The sequence below is a fragment of the Mustelus asterias genome, chromosome 15, assembly GCF_964213995.1.
Source record: "Mustelus asterias chromosome 15, sMusAst1.hap1.1, whole genome shotgun sequence".
NCBI classification, from domain to species: domain Eukaryota; kingdom Metazoa; phylum Chordata; class Chondrichthyes; order Carcharhiniformes; family Triakidae; genus Mustelus; species Mustelus asterias.
In genome coordinates this window covers 13,073,406-13,094,415 of record NC_135815.1, presented here as the reverse complement: position 1 = coordinate 13,094,415, position 21,010 = coordinate 13,073,406, and the positions used below count along the sequence as shown (strand labels likewise).

The 21,010-nt window shown below is 40.8% G+C and overlaps 1 protein-coding gene across 3 annotated transcripts in view; it reads left to right on the top strand.

Moving 5' to 3' along the window:
• ahctf1 (AT hook containing transcription factor 1) overlaps positions 1 to 20,699 on the top strand; it is an 86,807-nt gene extending 66,108 nt beyond the window's left edge. Inside the window, exons 29-37 of one of the 3 annotated variants that reach the window (XR_013499615.1) lie at positions 329 to 842; positions 1,238 to 1,343; positions 2,061 to 2,170; positions 2,278 to 2,379; positions 7,809 to 7,987; positions 9,564 to 11,159; positions 17,393 to 17,504; positions 17,899 to 18,035; positions 19,346 to 20,695. Coding sequence is in view for 2 of the 3 variants with exons in the window: in XM_078229513.1 (XP_078085639.1) it covers positions 329 to 842; positions 1,238 to 1,343; positions 2,061 to 2,170; positions 2,278 to 2,379; positions 7,809 to 7,987; positions 9,564 to 11,151; positions 17,386 to 17,504; positions 17,899 to 18,035; positions 19,346 to 19,568 (3,078 nt within the window). In the remaining variant the exon portion in view is untranslated. Of the gene's footprint in view, positions 1 to 328; positions 843 to 1,237; positions 1,344 to 2,060; positions 2,171 to 2,277; positions 2,380 to 7,808; positions 7,988 to 9,563; positions 11,160 to 17,385; positions 17,505 to 17,898; positions 18,036 to 19,345 lie in introns of all 3 variants that reach the window. The other 2 variants (XM_078229513.1, XM_078229514.1) reach the window with 2 other exon arrangements.
• The last annotated feature ends 311 nt before the right edge of the window (positions 20,700 to 21,010 follow it).

The following is a 21,010-nucleotide window of genomic DNA, read 5'->3' as shown; positions in this document are numbered from 1 at the left end:
TTATTTCAATGGTTACTGTATGTGCAGTTTAAAAAAGAATCCTAACTAGTCATTGAGAATTCTAATAATGCCTGTTTTAGGTGTGGTCTTATTGAGTGCACAAAAATATAACTTAATGAAATTCTCTGAGATCCTTTAAAGAGGTGCTTGCCACCTAATTATTTTATTCTCCTTTGCCAATTGTATAAGCATTTTGTCAATTATAGGTGAAGCAGAAGAGCATTTTTAACCCATGGCTGCCTGCAAGCTCAGAATTTACAAGGCGCAGATTATTGATTAACCTGTTATTTTATAATTGGTTGCAAATTGACATCCCTTTTAATTCAAGGTTGCAGCTGCTGATCAATTACAGCTACTGGCTTCATCATCTGAACGGATTCCGCGAACGCCATCTATAGAGTCGTGGCCCTCAACTACAGACAACCAGGCCCCTGGTGAGCTAACTCCAGACAATGAGGTCCTGTCGGAGCAAGTGGCGGTGGTTGATCTTCCTGGTACTGACATGGATGATGATCAAATTCAAGTCCCAAAAGATAACGTTGATAGTTCAGAAAGAACAGAAGAGTGGTCCATGGAAGAATATGTGGATGCTGCTGAGTCTCTGGATAGAGGGGACACGTCCAAGGAAATGAGCAAAGAGGCTTCTGCAGATGTATTCTTCCTAAGTGATGGAGAGAGAATCTTGACTGGTGATCCTCCTTGTGCGGAGAAACAAATTGTGGAGGAGGGTGCTGCAAGTGAGCAAGAACTGACAGTGCCTCAAACACAAAATGAGGATGTGCCTGCAAATGAAAATCTGTTTGTTGTGTCAGATATTGAGCAAACTTCTGAATGCAAAGAAGGTATGTTTTGCTAAACTGAGTAGATTTATATTTTTGTTTTAGACATTGATTGGCCTGTTAAGCCAGCCATGCATGCATACTGTGTAACGCAGGTTAAAATAGAGCTGTACAATGGTATGCCAAATGCCTTGAACACTTCATTGCTCAGACTTGGGAGTTACTTGGATCCTCCTAGAGGTTGGTAAGGAGCAATATGTTTGGGTTTATTTGTTTCTACTGCTCTTGCAATTCATTTTGTAGATGTTGCCATGTACACTGGTTGACTCCTTTGGGTCTCAATCAGAGAATTGCAGTGTTCTAGGAAATCCTACATTTTAGGATTGAAGTAGATTTAACTTCAATTAATTTTGTTTGTCAGACAAAGGCACTAACTTGCTTATACTTTCTGTTGTTAGTTTTGGACACTGATTCACCACCAGAAAATATTGCAACAGCATTCATCACCTCAAATAATGAAGAAGCCGCCCCATTGAAGTATAACCTTGAATCTGCTAATGAGGGGTAAGACTGGAATATTTTCCCCTTTAGCTTCTTTGTCTGCATTACGGTGTTGCCTGCATGCTTCTATATTCTACAATATTTGCTCAAATTGTTGCAGCAATTGTCCAGGGTATTTTCCTTTCCTTATGATTTTTATTGCAAATAGTTTTGCGCTGTCTTGGCATTTTGGTTAAATCGGTGTTTCTAAGCATTTTTCTTAGAAGGCCATGTCACTTCGACAGCACACCTTTAGAAAGCAGTTTTCATCTGTTAACTTTTTCTACCAGTCTTGGACACTTCTTGACATGTTGACCCAGGGCTTGAGAGCAGATTGTATGCCCGCTCTTGGAAGTATTGTGTGAGGGAGCAGTCGTCATAAGATGGTAAAGAATGATGGCATTGGGGTGGCTTGGAAGAAGAACATACAATTATCAGTTGCAACTCCATTTTATTTTAAGGAAACCTCCACGGCTGGCAAATTACAGTGGAAGAAATTAGGCTAATCGAGTAATCATGGAAACTTTAATCCTCATATAGACTGAGGCAGCCAAATCTCTTTCAGGGAAGTCAGATAAGTAAATGGAGGGGAAAGGACCAGAAGGGTCTGCTGATGTGAATGGGTGAAATAGGATGGTAGTAGGCTCATGTGGAACCTAAAAAGTGACATTAACAAGTTAGGGCAAAAAGTCTGCTTCTGAGCTGGTAGTTCTATGTTTGCCTTTTTGTTTCTCTGTACAGGGATGGCACGCATCCAGAAATGCTTGAGGAACAACTGCTGTCTTATGAATCACAGGAAAAGGACAGATTGTTCCAGAGCGAGGAGCACCCAGTCACTGCAGAGGCTGAATGTATGTGCAATTCATTTTATTACTTGTGTAAAATTACCACCTCAAGTTTAAATAGAACTAGCTTTCTATTGCAGGTGAGCTTTTATTGTGAATTTTTTTCAATGCAGCATCTACAGTCAACAGGTTTGTTTGCCAAGGAACAATTGAAAGCAACTGGAGGGGCTTTAGCGCGGAAATCCAAGTCGGCGGGAAACCACCTGAACAAAAATGTGTGTAAAGATGATTGTCCAGCTAATAAAATGAACGGCCCGATTTGCTGTTGTTGAGCTTGTTTATACAGCACCAATACTGTCTAGTTATACAAGTATGCAGATTCTACACATGTCTCCTTGGGTTTATGTATCAGCATGATATTAATGAATGGCGAAATGGACTTGAGGGGCCAAGTGGCATACTCTTACTCCCAATTCATATGTTAACTTGGAAGAAAGATTTGCATTTATATAACACTTTATCACATTTGTGAGTCACTTTAAGACACTTTATCCACAATGAATTATTTTGAAATGCAGTAATTGTTACATGGGTAATTAATTTGTTGATAAGCTTCTTAAACCGTCCATTTTGTTTCTTCCTGTAACATAGAAACTAGAAGCAGGAGTAGGCCATTTGGCCCTTCGAGTCTGCTCCGTCATTCATTTTGATCATGGCTGATCATATTCAATATTCTGATCCCCAACCTTCACCCTTAAATCCTTTGATCCCTTTAGCCCCAAGAGCTATATCTAATTTCTTCTTGAAATCAGACAACATTTTGGCCTCAGCTACTTTCTGTGGTCGTGACTTCCACACATTCACCACCTTCAGGGTGAAGAAATTGCTCCTTGCTTCAGTTCTAAAAAGTTTACACCTAATCTTCAAACTGTGAACCCCAAGTTCTGGACTCCCCCACCATTGGGAACATTCTTTCTGCATCTACCCTATCTAACCCTGTTAGAATTTTATAAGTTTCTATGAGGTCCCCTCTCACACTCTTCTAAATTCCAGTGAATATAATCCTAACTGATTTAGTCTGTCCTCATATGACAGATCCCAGAATCAACCTGGTAAACCTTCACTGTACTCCCTCTATAGTAAGGACATCCTTCCTCAGATAAGGACACCAAAACTACACGCAATACTCCAGATGTGGCATCACCAATGTCTTATACAATTGCAGCAAAAAATCACTATCCCTATACTCAAATCTGCTAGCGATGAAGGCCAATGTACCATTTGTCTCTTTACTTCCCGCAGTACCTGTGCGCTTGCTTTCAGCGACTGATGCACGAGGACTCATATATTGTTATGAGTCCTCGTGCATCCACGTTATAATCATAAGAAGGGTAAAAAGAACTTGGATCTCTGGTGCGTGTATGTGTGTGGGAAGAGCGTAATAGTTTATATAGAATCAAAGAAATGCCTGTGCGCCACCGCTTTTGTTCAGATTCTAAGAGAAAGTTTAAAGTACCAACAAAAATCATTTATGGCCATTAACAGGTCCAGACTGTCTGCCCCTCTACCGCGGCTATGTTCGCTGCCAGGTGTCCCTGGAGAGGGAGCATGCGGCGTCCACGGGCACAGTTGACGCCTTCCGTGCCCATTGGGCACCGCAGGGGCTGGGGTGCATTATAGACCCCGACAATCACATTTTGATTTGATGTTTTAAGTTTCCTTTGCACTTTGTTTCTGTTCGGGCTGCTCCCCCTCCTTTTGGGGAGCTGCCCCTTTTACTTTGTCCCTGAGTTAATTTGAGTTAGTTTATTTGGTTTGCCTGAAAGAGGGAGGAGGCCAGATGACCATCATATCTTTGCCAGTTCTTTGCTTGAGCAAATCAAAACTAACTTCAAAATCCTATTGTCTCCCCCTGTAAAGGTTTATCTAATCTTCTCTGAAAGATGTGGTACTGTCTGCCGCAGCTGCATTTTGTATAAAGCATTGAATGGCCCAGTAATCCTCAACATTAAAAAAATTACCAACTACTTTCCTCACTCTCTTGCTAACAATCTTAAATTGATTAAATGTTGACTCCCCCATCCAGAGATGATGGTCTCTTGCTATTTACACACTCAAAACCCTTCACAATTTTAAAAACCTAAATCTTGTAGCCTTCTCTGTTGCATTGAGTGCCACGATTGCACAGTGGTTAGCGCTGCTCCCTCACAGCGCCAGGGACCCGAGCTCAATTCTGGCCTCGGATCACTGTCTATGTTTGCACGTTTTCCCCGTGTCTGCATGGGTTTCCTCCGGGTGCTCCGGTTTCCTCCCACAGTCCAAAGATGTGTGGGTTAGGTGGATTGGCCATGCTAAATTGACCCAAATTTCATAGAATCCTACAGTGCAGAAGGAGGCCCTTCGGCCCATCAAGTCTGCACTGACCACAATCCCACCCGGGCCCTATTCCCATAACCCATGCATTTACCCTAGCTAGTCCACCTGACACTAAGGGATAATTTAGCATGGCCAATCAACCTAACCCGCACATCTTTGGACTGTGGGAGGAAACCGGAGCACCCGGAGGAAACCCACCCAACGGGGAGAATGTGCAAACTCCACACAGACAGTTACCCAAGCCAGAAATCGAACCCAGGTGCCTGGTGCTGTGAGGCAGCAGTGCTAACCACTGTGCCACCAAATGTCATGGGGATTAGCAGGGTAAATGAGGGTTACGGGAATAGGGCCTGGTTGGAATTGTGGTTGGTACAGATCGATGGGCCAAATAGACGCCTCCTGTACTGTAGGGATTCTATTCTATGACTCTAGTGCCAGTATCTCACCTTCATTACTTAAAAAATAGGGATTGCCTTAATATCAAAAGATAAATTTTCACATTCATCCAAATGTCTGTGTTGGAGAAAACAATCTCTTAATCCAAGGGCAAGTATAGGATGCCAAATTTATAGTCAGGTTCCTCTGTTGTTCCAACTTGTTCAAAATTCAGAAGGTTGATCTGCCTTGGGTTAGTATTTACTTTTGCGGTTTCCTGCACCAGCCACACTTTAATGAATGTAATAGAAGTTTTGCACTTAACTACGTGTGATTGTACACTGAGTTTATGTTGTTGGAATTGGCTACAAACCTTCCAAGCTCATTTCTTGTAGAGTCAGGAGAGAAAAATTGTTTATATGTCGTCAATAAATGCTTGTACACCATCACTTTTGTTAAGAGAATGGTATCCGTGTTTGGCTTGAGACATTTATGCTGCTGCTGTACCTTGAAGGCAAGAGTTGTGAGCTGATTTTTATGCATTTCTTTTCACCAAGGGTAGGATAGTCAGATTTAGTTGTGCAAATGCAGGAAATTAGATGTCCAGAATTTGATGTAAAGAAGCACTAATATAAAAGTAATTGAGGTTTGAATTCTAGTCCCCGTGCTAAAAAGAGATTATCCTAATCATTGTGCTACTTAGTTTATTATTTGTTGCCACCAAGTTGCCTCTGACCTTCACTAAATATCTTTGGTCAAATATGCTCCTGACGACATCTGGGATGATGTCCACCCAGACAGCTTTCTCAAATATCTAAAGGGGTTGTACTTAGGCACCCAACAGCTGCTTTGCTAGATGTCTCTTGTACAAGTAAACCAATTATGAAAGTAAGCATAAACAGCTGAATCTGTGGATTTAAGAGGTTTTGCCATGCTATTTCTATGATGATGTGGTGAGAACTAAAGTTCCACTTATGACTAACATTGGTCATCCTTAAAAGGCACTGCTGTAGTCAGTACTCTGTGGATGTGTTAAATGCTGTACCAGGACTGCAGCTTGGGGCATTATAATAGGGCATTTGATAATCTTGGGTTTTCCACTTGGCCTGCAGTAATGGATAATCAGGCAACAAGTTAGCTCCTGTTGTAAAACTTCCAACAGTATTGGGAAAGCTTACATGCAATGTCTTTGGAGGTCTGTTTTATTTTCTCTCTCTATCCTTTTGTATTTCTGCTCATCCCCAAGTTCAATACTATTACTTCTCATGAATTTAACCAGTGAAAATATTTGTATTCTTGTACCCAAATGGGTGGGCAAAGAGCAACAAGTACGCTGCAGAATTGTCGTTCATTCCCCCACAGCTGAACTCTCTGGATTTGGTTAATTGGAGTATGATCTTTACAGGAGGAAAGTGCGCACTCCAAATTGTTCAAATGGAAACTCTTACCTTTGTCAAATTTTCAATACTTTCATTTGGAGACTCTGAAGTATTGTGCAAGGTCTCTGTTTGTTAGACACACGACTGATCAAAATGGGAGTACTTGATCTATGGTTCCTCCTGACATTTATCTTTGTAATTGCTTTCAACTTAATTCTGTTGACCACGTGAAGTTCAACGTATAATGCAACAGATGAATAGAAATTATGTCATTGCTGTACGAAGCAATGGGTAGACCCCCATTTAGAATACCTCCTTCAGTTCTGGGTACAGCACCTGAGGAAGGATATATTGTCTTTGGGAGTAACTGCAGCGTAGCTTCGCAAAATTATACTGGGGCAAAAAGGGTTTAGTTATGAATTACATAGGATTGTATACCCTTCAATGTAAAAGGTCCATGGGTGTGATCTAATTGCGATGTTTAAGACGATCCAAGGAATTGATATAGTAGATAAAGAAGCTCTGGATCCTCTGGTGACAGTCTCAAACCAAAGGGGCAGAACCTTAAAATTAGAACTAGGCTGTCCAACAGTGATGCCAGGAAGCACTCCTTCACAGGCAGCATAATGGAAATTTGGAACACACTTCCCCCAAAAAGTTGTTGACAATGTCAGTGCTGAGAGAGTTTTTTTGTTAGTCAAGACTATTAAGGATTACAGAACCAACATGGGTGAATGTTGGTACAACATGTTAAGAAACAGATCTACCCTGCTTCAATTGAATAGCCGAATGGGCGTACCCCTATTCCTATTGAAACCAACAAAGACGTAGAAGACATTAACATATTTCTATATAAGTCCTGATTTCAACAAGAAAAACACCAGCTGCTTCCCAAAAGAAAGGGAAAAATCTGAGATTTGGTCACAGTTGCAGTCCATCTGGAGGGTGCATTCTCTCAATTTAGCCTTTGTATCCTAATAATATAATAATCTGAAATATAAAGCTAGAATCCGTAATGGTGACACTGAAAATGTCATCAGTTGTCATAAAAACCAATCGGGTTCAGTAATGTCCTTTAGGGAAGGGAATTTGCCATCCTTATGCAGTCTGGCCTAAATGTCACTCCAGACCCACAACAACTGGTTGACTCTTAGCTGCCCTCTGAAGTGGCCTAGCAAGCCAACTCACTTCAAGTGCTATTAGAGATGGACAACAAATGTTGGCCTTGCAGGTGATGCTGACGTCCCATGAACAAAAAGAAAGAAAAGGATGCTTTTGCATTAATTTTATTGATTGATTTTAAAAATTGACCCATATAATGTTTTAAAGATGGTGAAAATGTTTTCTGTATTGTTGAAGCTGTGCTAAGCTTTAGTTAGATGGCATGCAAAAGATAAGACTTCCTCAGTATTAAATTTTATGGTATGCAAATGCAAAGAACAGCTAAACACTCGTGCATCTAATGTCACTTTACAAAGCTACTGTAGTTAGTACATATTTAGTTTACTTTGTGTTTAAACAGCAAAACAGGAATCGTTACTCCGATCCAATTACACTCCCGTTTTCTTTTCCAGCTGTGGTAATTGTAGTTGATGATGAGGGCATTCCTGCCACACAGTCAAGCAGTGAAGAGAATGAGTCTGTGCTATTAAGAAACGAAGAAAATGATGTTGAAATAGTGAGCGATAATGCTGTGTGTACACTGGATGAACCACTTACAGTTTTGCTTCCTGTAAGCACTCAGCATTTGCAGGTAAACATTTATCAGACTACTTTTGTGTATTATTTGGGCATTATGTATAATACAAGCTGTCCCTCAATCATTCATCTTCATACAGAGGAAAATGTTGCCTCCAAATTAGAAGGAAGTTATAGGACCTCTTGGTAGCCACAGATGCATCTTTCCATCTCTTTCAAGTCATGAATGTCAGTGCTGCATCTCCAATCCCTTATTGTCTCAGTCTGTTGATCCAAATTGTTGAGAGTTGATATAATGGCCAGTTGCGCATCTTTGATGGGAAATGTGATTGAATTTCTAATGGTAACCTGGAATCTTAGTTAGCTTAAATTGGTAGATATCATACAAACTATTCATTTTATGTAGTACGTTTTGCCCAAATCATTTGTGCAGCCTGCACTATCTCCTCTGTATCAACTACCTCCCAAGTTTGGTATTGGCTCCAACTGAGTTTTTGAACCCACCTCACTAATGTAAATTAGAAACCGGAAATGCTGCAATATGAATACCACAGTTCCCTTTTGGATTATATACACGTGCCTGGGACTAGTTAATGGATAGGTTTTGTCCTACTCTTGGATTTCTCTAATTGTTGGACAATCATTACTCATTTTTGATGTGTTCTCTGGATGTGGGCGACACTGGCAAGGCGCATTTATTGCAACTTTCTTATCATGAGGTGGTGTTGATGGGCTTTTTGCTTGAACCATTGCAATCTACTACTGATAGTGCTCTCATCCCGATGGTGCTAGGTAGTCAGCTCCTGAGATTTCATCTCACAAACATGGTTGGAACAAAGATTTACTAACTAATCCAAAACTCATACCAAGTATTTAAACCTTTCACTGTCTGTATAAACATTTGCGCACTGAGTATCTCGATTCCTTTAGATCTGTAAGCATATCATCTATTTTCATTCTTTCTCAATCTCTCTCCACCTCATTCAAAGTAATTGCAGTCCAAACTAAAATGAAGCTTTCTGTATTGTGTGACTAAAGGAATATAAGTGTGTTAAAAGTAAAAGTTTATTTATTAGTCACAAGTAAGGCTTACATTAACACTGAAGTTACTGTGAAATTGCCCCAGTCGGCACACTCCGGCGCCTGTTCGGGTCAATGCACCTAACCACGCCTTTTCAGAATGTGGGAGGAAACCGGAGCACCCGGAGGAAACCCACGCAAACACGGGGAGAACGTGCAAACTCCGCACAGATAGTGACCAAAGCCGGGAATCGAACCCGGGTCCCTGGCGCTGTGAAGCAGCAATGCTAACCACTGTGCTACTGTGCCGTGTGTGATTCCTGTAGAGAACCAAACACTCAAGTGATTCCTCCCTTTTAAGGATGGCCACCTATTTCTTTGTATGGAAAGGTTGTAAACTATTATCAAACTCTAACTAAAAAGGTAATGTAAGTTTTAAGTGCTTACCTTTCACATTACTTTCCTCTTTTAACTGTAATCCATTTGTATAAGTGTATTAAAATAAACTGCAGTGGATTCCCCTTTACATCCACCCTGATGCTTAAAATGTATACGTGGAATTATTTTTGTGAAGTATTTTCTTATTCAAAACTTCAATCTTCTGATTACAGGATGCTGACGATGTTGAAGTGCAGCCCCAAAGAGAGATGTCTTGGCCGATAACTCCTGCAGAACTGGAGGAGCGTGAACCAGTTGTATTTGTTGGAGAGAATGACTTTGAACTTGCAGAGCAGTCCTACAATACAGTAAAAGCTGTGAGTGAAGCTGAAGAAGAAGTTGATGAGATTACAGAGCAACATAGTATTCAAGAAAACTTTACTTTAATATTGGAAGACAATGATGGGGATGAGGTTGACCTGTTGACAGCCACAGAGACAAATCAACAACCCCCTTCAGTTGAGAATGAAAAGGTAATTCCATTGGAATCAATGGAAACTAAAATTAGTGAACCCAATAAAGAGACTCTGGAGGTTAGTACGTTTGAAAGTGAAGAGCAGACATGCATAGAAAACAATTCTTTAGTTCTTCAAGAACCATTGGAAGATCAACACAACTTGGCTGAAGCGTTGCCTCATGTGACTGAACCAATTAAAGTGGCCAAAACAGATAACTCAATAGAGGTTCTTAAGGTAGATCAGTCAAATGTAGAATTACCTGAACTGATCTCCCTACCTGTTCAGGTAGCTAGCCCAGTAATAAGTGAGAGGAGTGGCTCGTTTCAGGACAAGGCAGTAAAGAAAACACAAACGGGTCAGTCGGAAGAGATTGTTGGTAAAGTTGTGCAAACGAAGCAAGTGGCAACACCAACAAGGTCCTTGAGAAAAAAAGGTAATAAAGTGACTGAAGATAATGCTGTAGATAATGAGGAGCTGGTCTTGTTGGAGATACAGGAAGTTAAACCCAAAATTGAGAAAACTGCAACACCAAGGAGGAGTACAAGGAGAACTGTTACAGGTGTAGTTGAGATCCTGAAAAATAACTTCACTGACCCAAAGAAGGTACCACTTGATCAAAAATCTGACTTGGTTCATTCTACTTCAAGGTCCTCCAGAAAAGCTAGCACTCGTAGAATGAGTGCAATGGAAAGTAGTCTTGTTGCCAAAATGCCACTCACTCTACATACTGAAACTGTTCCTGAAACTGTGGTTTTGAGATCCACGCGGAGTAATGCTGCTATTAAAGCAGATACAGAACACATCTTGCATGATCCTTTAAAAACACCACTAAGTCAACAAGCTGACATCGTTCCTATTTCTCATCGATCTACGAGAAAGAAGAGTGGGAAACCTTCTGAAGCTCATGCCCTGCTAAGCGACCCACTTTCAACATTGGAGATTAGTGAACAAATGTCTATGCCACCCACACCCAGCAGACTTACAAGAAGCAGGGCCAAAGATGCCCATCTTGTGGCACTAGAAAACATTGCTGAACTGAGTTCCAATGTTGAGATAACCTTGCCTGCTAATTCTCAGACAACCAGGAGGAAGCAACCTGTTTCAAGCAAAGAAACATCTGATCCTGTTGTTAAAGATGATATTGAGGATGACGGGCAAGAGGAACAGCTCACGGTAACTTTTACCCACAAACCAACTAGAAGGACACCTGGTAAAAGTTCTGAATCACGGGCAATAATTTTAGCAGAAGAGGATGCTTACACTTTCTCTCCTCCTCTTACAAGATCGTCAAAAAAACCAAAAGGTAATTTTGTCTAAGGCTGTTAAACTGTCCTTGTTCAAGTATATTTTGAACCTTTTCGTAGGTACCAAGTTAGTTAGTTTAGCCTGTTTGTTTGATTTTAGTTATGGGAATATATAAAGTACAGCCAAAAATTGAATTGCTGTTGGTCTGAAGTATGGTAAGAAGTCTAACAACACCAGGTTAAAGTCCAACAGGTTTATTTGGTAGCAAAAGCCACTAGCTTTCGGAACAGGCTGTTCCTTTGTCAGGTGGGTGAGAGTCCCACCTGACGAAGGAACGGCCTGTTCCGAAAGCTAGTGGCTTTTGCTACCAAATAAACCTGTTGGACTTTAACCTGGTGTTGTTAGACTTCTTACAGTGTTTACCCCAGTCCAACGCCGGCATCTCCACATCAGGTCTGAAGTATGAACATTTAACATTAATGTTACCATTTTTACTTTTGTAAAGCATTCCTCATCTGCTTGCTTGTCTCTCACAAACGAATACACGAGCAACTATACTCTGGCTGGGTGAGTGGTGATGGGCAGAACTACAGGAGCATTGGTGTAAAACCACCTCCAGGACAATTGGGGATGGGCAAGAAATACTGGTCTAGCCAGCGTGTGCTCACCCTATGAAAGAATTAACAAAAACATGTAATTTTTCACTTGCATGTGTAAGAACTTCTTACAGAAGTATATATCACTTTTGTGTGAGAGGGTAGTATCATTGCTATTTTTGGAAATAAATTTGCATTCATTTTATTTTTGGAGGATTTTTTCCCCTTTTTGCACCAACTTTCTTTTCCCCCTTCTGAAAGCATTGCCTGCTAGCTGGTTCACAAGACTCTGGATATTCCTGAGTAAAGTACCCAATGGCTATTCTGCGTGCATGAGCACATATGATGAGCAAAACCAGCAAAAAATTACTATCAAGCTTTCCACTGGGCCCCATGCTATAAAATTCACTTCTTTCCTTTTGTTTCCTTCCTCCATAAGTGAAAGTCAGTTTCCTCGGGTTTTTTCTATTCATTTGTGGGACGTGAGTGTCGTTGGCTGGCCAGCATTTATTGTGTGGAGATGCCGGCGTTGGACTGGGGTGAACACAGTAAGAAGTCTCACAACACCAGGTTAAAGTCCAACAGGTTTATTTGGTAGCAAATACCATAAGCTTTCGGAGCACTGCTCCTTCGTCAGACTGCTCCATCTGACGAAGGGGCAGCACTCCGAAAGCTTATGGTATTTGCTACCAAATAAACCTGTTGGACTTTAACCTGGTGTTGTGAGACTTCTTACAGCATTTATTGCCCATACCTAGTTGCCCTTGTACTGCTACCCATTTGCCCCTTGTTTTCATCACTGGCTCCAACTTGATAAGCTACTGCTTCAGTCCAGGAACAGACTAGGCTGAATGTGTGTGGGAATTTATGATCATGGTGCGATAGAAGCCAAGGATTCCAAGGAATCAGTAACATCAGATAAGCTGCAGTGCAGATCAGCTCTGAGACTGTCTGAGGCAGTGAAAATTCTATTTGCCAAAAAAATGGCACTGGTGTTTCTCCCCTGAGAAAGGGGCAGATTTTCCAGCAAGATCTTCCCACACTTGCTGTCTTTTTGGGGCGGGGGGGGGGCATGTTTTTGCACTGTCATTGTGAAGGGCGGTGCCTAAAGACACTAGCCAGCCCAGCTCCACAGAGATCGACAGGACATCTCAAACACACATTGGATTTAAAGGACCCCATACCCCACCCCTCATGGACATCAGGACACTTCTTCCCGCCCACCACCACACAATCACTGCCCTGCCATATTCCCAAACACCCGGGGCTACAATGGTCGCCAAGCACCCCGGCTCGGTCGTCACATCTGGTCTTTGTTTGTAAAGACCGATCGAGATTCCTTAGATTCCGGCTTTACGTCACACCAAAGGGTGAGAACATTCGACGTTCCAGGAAGATTTGGCGTTAAGCCGATTTTGTATATTTAAATCCATGGTAATCCGGTTCACTTTCCTCGCTGGGCGTCAGTCTGACACAGCCTGCTGGGAGGGTATAGGAAGAAGATCGCAAACTGTTTTACGTCCTGTGAGAATCCTGTTTTAGTCCTCTCGCTGAAGTTTCCTGACATAGTGGGATTTGCGGCGGACATAATGGTGTTTGAAAATCTCCCCCAATGGACTGAATGGCTTCGTCCTGTGATCTATTCTATGTGCCAAACCTAAACAAGCAGATTTATTTAGTAAGACACTGTGTACATATCCACAAAAGTCCATTTCTCTGCGGAAAATTCCTCAGTTTTACAATTTCCTGGGTTTCACACTGGCTTCATGACTCCTTGATTCTAACCTCATCTGAAGTTGCATTTATCCTTTCAGAGTTGCTGGATGGAAAGCAGGATTTAAATTTCTGCTTCATGAATGTTTGGGGTGCTGATACGTTATTTCAGGCTGAGAATAGGGACAGTGTGTAACGGAGCCCAGTCGAGCGGATATAATGACGGGAAGAAGGGGCAAGGAAATTTGAGCAGGAGTACCCGCACCAGATTCCTGGCGGTGGGAAATTTTCCCCACTAAAGTTAGTGCAGAAAGGGCCTAATACAGGAATTCTGCCTGTCAGTGGGATGTCAATTAGGCCCATTAATGAGCCAATTAAAATCTATTATTCATGAGCCCACTGACAAGAGATTAAATGGGAGCTGCATGTTGCTCCTGCACTCCCGAAAAACCACCTGGAAAGTTCTTTCCGGTGTACCAGCCACCTCCTTGTATTTGACAGGGATTCCTTCAATGTCAGGCACTCGGAGCTTGATCAAGGAACCAATTCCTCTGTTTGCGTGTTTCCCTCCCTCCCTCTCCGCCCTCGCACCCCGCCCCAAAAGTGTTCCCCGATTTCTCCAAAGAAGTGGGTGAGGCCCCTGTGGAACCCCATAGTTAACTTGGCCCAAGTTGAGGAATGAATCCAGGTCAGTGTTGGTGGATGTCGCTCAGCTACCTATTGTCTCAATTGGCTGAATTTGGGAATTCGGGATATTTTAGACTAAAATATCCGAACGTTTTGCGAAAAAATGTATTCCAGTTTATCAACCCACTCTCTTCAGCATCAAGGCATAGACTCTCACGCCACCTGGTGACCATTTACTATAAGAAAAGTTGATTTCTTTCTGATTTCCCCTCTCCATTGATTCATTTCTCTATCCATCTCCTTTTAAGTTGCCATCCGGCGCTCAGTTAGCTCCTTTTTAAGTCCAGCCCACCTTTTGACAACTTGCAAGAGCTCGAAGGTGATGTGTTTTAACCAGTAACCTTGCTTCAAGGGTTGTAAACTTTGTATTTGAGTCTTCTGGTCCTCTGCTCGTGCTCTCCTAAGTAGCTCATTTACATCCTTATCATTTGAACCTTGCCTGATTTTTGTTTTCACTGTGTCATATTCTCCACCTCCTTATCTTTTTCAACAAATTTCAGTTTGCATCACTTCACTCCTCAATAACTTTCCAAGAACTGATTATCATCCCTGTTATTCATCATCGATTATCCTGAATGCACTTTTGAGTCAGTTGAGTTACCTTCTATTTTAGTTAATCCTCACACGGGCTTTTGTGCATTTTAATGAAACCTTCCCAGTGGCCAGCCTGAATGAGGTGTGCAATTACAATAAGATAATTGCCTCAATGTATTCACACTGTGCAAGTATTACAGATGTTAGAATTTCCATACAAATTGAATCATCTGGTAGGGAGCAGTACAAAATCATTGAGGGGCATACCAGTGAATCTATGGGTGTGTTCTTTGTGTGTTCACTAGTGTTAAGGGCTGTGGGTGCCATCGTTCATATTAGGTACCATTGTGCTATGTGTAGCACAGGTTAGGAGTAGAATTAAATCATTTCGTCCCATCGCAGTGTCTTGGTGTCAGCTGCAGAATATCATTTACCACACCAACAATTCTGCTGGCCTTTAGTGAAGTTTTCAGTTTTGTGCCTCAAGTTACTCTGGTTTTAACTAGACACCCACCTAACTACAGTAAATCCTCACAGTGATGGATACACTCCTGAAAATTGTGACTTCTAAGTGAAACAATTTTACACGAATCATGGGTTCCCATAGGGATCGTTGTTAACGCCAGAGTTCGGTTCCTTCAGACATTTCTTGCCTGGAAGAAAATAATTTACAAGTTGAAATACTGTGCCAAACATGCACGTTTCTAGCTGAAATAACTTGCAAAATAAAATAGATCACCAAATTATACCATATGTATCTTAAATTTAACGGTTAAACATTGCGGAACTGTGGGGAAAGCTCAGGGGACTGGGAGTGGTTGGATAGCTATTTCCAAGAGCTGGCACAGACATGATAGGCCAAATGGCTTCCTACTGTGCTGTATAATGTGATTGATTAGAAGCTGAGGAGTGGCCTGAAGCCTAGCTCTGTGATACTTACCCAACACTCCACAGAAAAGCTGTATTTTCCTCTTGGGTTCAGAAACCCTATTCCCCCGCATGCTTTCTTCTGCAGGTCTTCCAGTCTTACAGCTAAATGTATTTTAAAAAATCTTTTGGTAATCTTTCAATTATTAATGCTGCATTACATTTTCACATCTCCTTTTACCTCTACATTGCATTGAGTTGCCCCAATTATTTTCTTCCTGAGTATTCCTTCAATTCCTTTTCAAATTTCCGATATTCTTGACCCAAAGGTTTACAGGTTCATGTCAATGCATTTCTGTTCATTTACTGTATGTTGATCTGGGAATCTCCCAAACTTCCAACTGAGGTTGCAGACGGACATCCCAACAGTGCTGTTCTGTTGCTCTGTTAACTGCAATGATAATGCGCAACTCCGATGACAACGACTCAAGTCTGCCAATGGCGTATGCAAACAGCGTTTTAAAAACAAAAGTGGCCATGCAAATCGGAAGAATGGGCCCTAAAGAATAAATGACTTTAAAGTGAGACCATGTTAAACAGGGTGATTTAAAGCCAAGGACTTGCTGTACAGCTTGCATGTCATAGTGTTACAGAACAGAAAGAGGCCCTTTGGCCCATCGTGTCTGCGCCAGCCATCAAGCTGGGATCAAGCTGTGCCAGCCATCAAAATGGGACTATTCTAGTCCCATTTTCAGCACTTGTAGCATTGTCTGCTATGTTGTTTCAAGTGCTCGTCGAAATGTCTCTTAAATGTTTTGAGGAAATCAAAAAGAGTTTCATGGTCACCATTACTGAGGCTAGTTTTATATTTCAGATGTATTAATTGAATTCTAGTTCCACCAACTGCTGTGGTGGGATTTGAACCCTTGTCCTTGGAGCTGTAGCCTGGGCCACTAGACTAGTTATATTATCAGTACACCACCATCTCTTTGTTGAAGTAAGAGGGAACAAGGCAATGTTAAATACAAACAGTCTGACCTTGTAAGTTCTTATTTAGGCAACCACGAATAAATGAACCTAAATCCACCTTTTTCACAGCCTCAATATCATTTCTGTAATGGGCATTCATGACTGGTACACACCTTCTGGATCAAAAGAATTGAGGTGTGCTTTTTATGGTAATGCCCACCAGTATTCCTGTTGAAGACTTGTGTACCTGTATCCCTAGATCACACCATTCCTCATCACCACTGGGAAAGTTACCACATTGAGTATATTGTCATTCATTGTCCTTTTCCTCAAAGGACTACTACTTTTGCCACGAAAACTACAGTAGTCAGACTAACCAGTATCTCTACTGAAATGATGACATTGTTTTAAATGAGTGATATTGAACAATATTGATATTGTACAGCACAGGAACAGGCCCTTCGGCCTTCCAAGCCTGTGCCGATCACGTTGTCCTATCTAGACCAACCGCCTGTATCTCTCTATTCCTTGTCTATTCATGTCTATCCAGCTGAGTCTTAAATGTGGCTAACGTATCTGCCTCAACCACCTCACTTGGCAGCGCATTCCAGGCCCCCGCCTCTCTCTGTGTGGGAAAAAAAACTTTTTCAATTTTATCAATTTTCACTGGCACTTTGAAGTTTAGTTTTTGCATGCATTGATCATTTTGAGACTTTTAACCACATTAACAAGCTTTTAAATGTCTTTGGGACTTCACTTTAATGAATAAAGTAAAGTGAATGACAACTTCATTTTAATGAATAAAGTGAAGTTGTCATTTTTAATAGACAGTTCATTAACAGATTTGATGGGCCGAATGGCCTCTTTCTGCACTGTAGGATTCTATGAAAATATATCTAGATTTTGTTTCCAATTATTTTTCACAGAAAGAAGAGTGTTGCAGGATTCTTCTGCAAAAGAGCCACCAGAGTTCACTTTTTCTACTCCTCTAACGAGATCCAGAAGAAAAACAGGCAAAGCAGCCTTGCAGATAGTAGAAGAACAAGTAAACAAAACTGCATTTTACAATCTAGTATAAATATTATTTATTTTAAAAATTATTCTAAACTGGGCATGTAGATTAAAACTGCCTGATTGGAATTAAAAGTTAAATTTAAGTTGAGTGTAATTGTACAAATTGGGAGAGTTTGCACAATAAAGGAATTGATGTAGATGTACTGAATGGGATTGTTTCATATTCCTGGTTTATGTCCTAAGTTCTGCACAAGACTTGACCTGTAGCTTTAAGGAAGCCTCATTTCCTTTTTAACTGTAACCATCAAACTGACTTTGGTTGATGTACTTGCCGTATTTAGGAGTAATAAGTCTAGAAGGTAAATTACGATATGTATTTTAGTGGAAGAAATATTGATGCAGATTTTCATTTTTGCGGACCTCAGGATTCGTGTGTTTTGGAGGATGATGTCCCCAAAGTAAGAGGTGCTAAAAAACAGGAAGGGGAGAAAAGTAAAAAACATGAGCAGAAAATGAGTACCAGAAGCAGAACTACAAGACTCCGAGTGAAAAGGAGTCCCAGGTAATACCTCATTCTTTAAAAAAATAACTGTTGTGGAGGCAGAGTAAGATAAAGTCATAGAGGTTTACAGCATGGAAACAGGCCCTTCGGCCCAACTTGTTCATGCTGTCCTTTTTTTAAACCTCTAAGCTAGTCCCAACTGCCTGCATTTGGCCCAAAGCCCTCTATACCCATCGCACCCACGTAACTGTCTAAACGCTTTTTAAAAGACAAAATTGTACCTACCTCTACTACTACCTCTGGCAGCTTGTTCCAGACACTCATAAGAACATAAGAAATAGGAGCAGGAGTAGGCCATCTAGCCCCTTGAACCTGCCCCGCCATTCAATAAGATCATGGCTGATCTGATAGTGGTTTAGTTCCACTTACCCGCCCGTTCCCCATAACCCTTAATTCCCTTATTGATCAGAAATCTATCTACCTGTGACTTAAACATATTTAACGAGGTAGCCTCCACTGCTTCAATGGGCAGAGAATTCCAGAGATTCACTACCCTCTGAGAGAAGAAGTTCCTCCTCAACTCTGTTCTAAACTGACTCCCCCTTATTTTGAGGCTGTGCCCTCTAGTTCTTGTTTCCTTTCTAAGTGGAAAGAATCTCTCTGCCTCTACCCTGTCTAGCCCCTTCATTATCTTATATGTCTCTATAAGATCTCCACCCTCTGTGTGAAAAAATTGCCCCTCTGGACCCTTTTGTATCTCTCCCCTCTCACCTTAAACCTATGCCCTCTAGTTTTAGACTCCCCTACCTTTGGAAAACGATATTGACTAGCTGATCTATGCCCCTCATTATTTTATAGACCTCTCAGCCTCCTATGCTCCAGAGAAAAAGTCCCAGTCTATTCAGCCTCTCCTTATAACTCAAACCATCAAGTCCCAGTAGCATCCTAGTAAATCTCTTCTGCACTCTTCCTAGTTTAATAATATCCTTTCTATAATAGGGTGACCAGAACTATACACAGTATTCCAAGTGTGGCCTTACCAATGTCTTGTACAACTACAACAAGACGTCCCAACTCCTGTATTCAATGTTCTGACCAATGAAACCAAGCATGCTGAATGCCTTCTTCACCACTCTGTCCACCTGTGACTCCACTTTCAAGGAGCTATGAACATCTACCCCTAGATCTCTTTGTTCTGTAACTCTCCCCAATGCCCTACCATTAACTGAGTAAAGATGTGGTTATAATTTACAATTCTGTGTTACTCAAAGGACAAACGTTGAATTTTAAGCTCTATCATTTTTATTGACTGCTTTTATTGAAAGCCTGTGTAATTAATGTGAAACTTCAACATGTATTGATCTTGACAGAATAACAAAGAAGGCTTCGTGGTCAGCTCCTCCGGTGCAAATTGAATTTCTCTCTCCTTTAGCAAGTCCTTTGAATACACGGTCCAGTAAAAGAGGAGTGGAGGAGGAGGATGATGATGCTGGGTCTGTAGAACACAAGATGACACTTCGTTATAAGAGGAAAAAACTGATCCCAGTATTCCGAAAACCAGTCACACGCAGAAAAGTAAACCGACACAAATAGTGAAAAGTTTTACTGTTTTATCAATTTAATACTTGGATGCAGTTTATATATAAGAGTTATACAGTATACAGAACTGAGCGAATTTCTGAAGTTCATCTAATTTTCGGAAAATAATTTATATAAATTATTTTAACATTTCATGAACAAATGGTCTGTAAGGGGAACTGTAGCTCCGTATGGAGTATTGTAACTGCTATTTTTGTTTTTAGGCAAATGTTTCTCATTTTAATTTTGTAATGAATCTTACATTTTATTAACGTATATAAAATGATTAAATGTAAATATTTTTGACATTTTAGGGAAGTTATAAATAAAATGTATACTTGGCAGTTTGATATGTTTTTTGCATTTTTGTGATGGAACATTTTGCCAATGGGGTAAATGGTACAGTATATGCAGTTGTACATCTCTAAAGTTTGTTTTTATGATCATTTTAGAGACATGGTAAGATTGTCAGTAATCTGAGGCACAGGCCAAAGTGGTGCTTGGCTATCTTAAGTTATCATACCTCATTCTGTTTATGTTTAAGGTTATAATTTGTGTATACTACTTGTATCCCACACCCCTGCTAAATCCATGAAGGCAGTGTCTCCCCTCCATGGGGAAATGCCTCCGGTTCAGTAAGCTGTTTTCTCATTCCATGGGTACTTGTCATTTCAAATATTGCGCACATCAAATGCAGATATAATGGTTTCCAATATTGATCAATTGGAAACTACTCACTCCAGTTCGATTTGGAAAAGAGAGGTCACGGTGGGGAAAAAGAAGCAGGAGATTTCATCTTCAGTTTTTAAAATGAGGGGTGGGAAATATTTTATACTGGGGATTCTTTCTCCCCCCAGCCACCCTGCAACCCAGCCGTTTCCTAGCTCCTTTAAGATAGTCAAGCACTGATTTTGAAATCTAGCCCAGGTATCTCACAGAACTTTGTAACATACTAATTTTATGTCACGTGATGCTACATCACGTTATTTACTTTTGTCACAATGCTTGTATCATGTTTTTGGTTTTCATCAAGAAATGCTTGGCGTGCTGCTATAAATCACACAACAAACTGAGATAGCTCAGCAAATACTGGTAAGTCGGGCAGATTTTAAAAAAAATAAAAAGATTGCTGAAATTTCTTTATACAATGGATTTGTCTTATTTTTTATTTATTGTCACCAGTATTTAATAACTTTCTGTAGTTTTCCTTTTTAATTTGCCTCCAATTCATTAGGAGGACGATTAACATCTGTTCTTCCCCTTTTCAAATGATAATTTCACACGTGTTGTTTATAAGTAAGCAAGAATGTCTAGACTTGTGCAACTAGGGAACTGAAAAATTAAAAAATGGACTTGCAGGAGAGTGACGTAGTAGGAATATATTTTCTGGGTAAATAAACTAGATTGTGCATCTTCATCATCAGCTTGATCAGTTTTGTTAACCGTTGTAAGTTCCA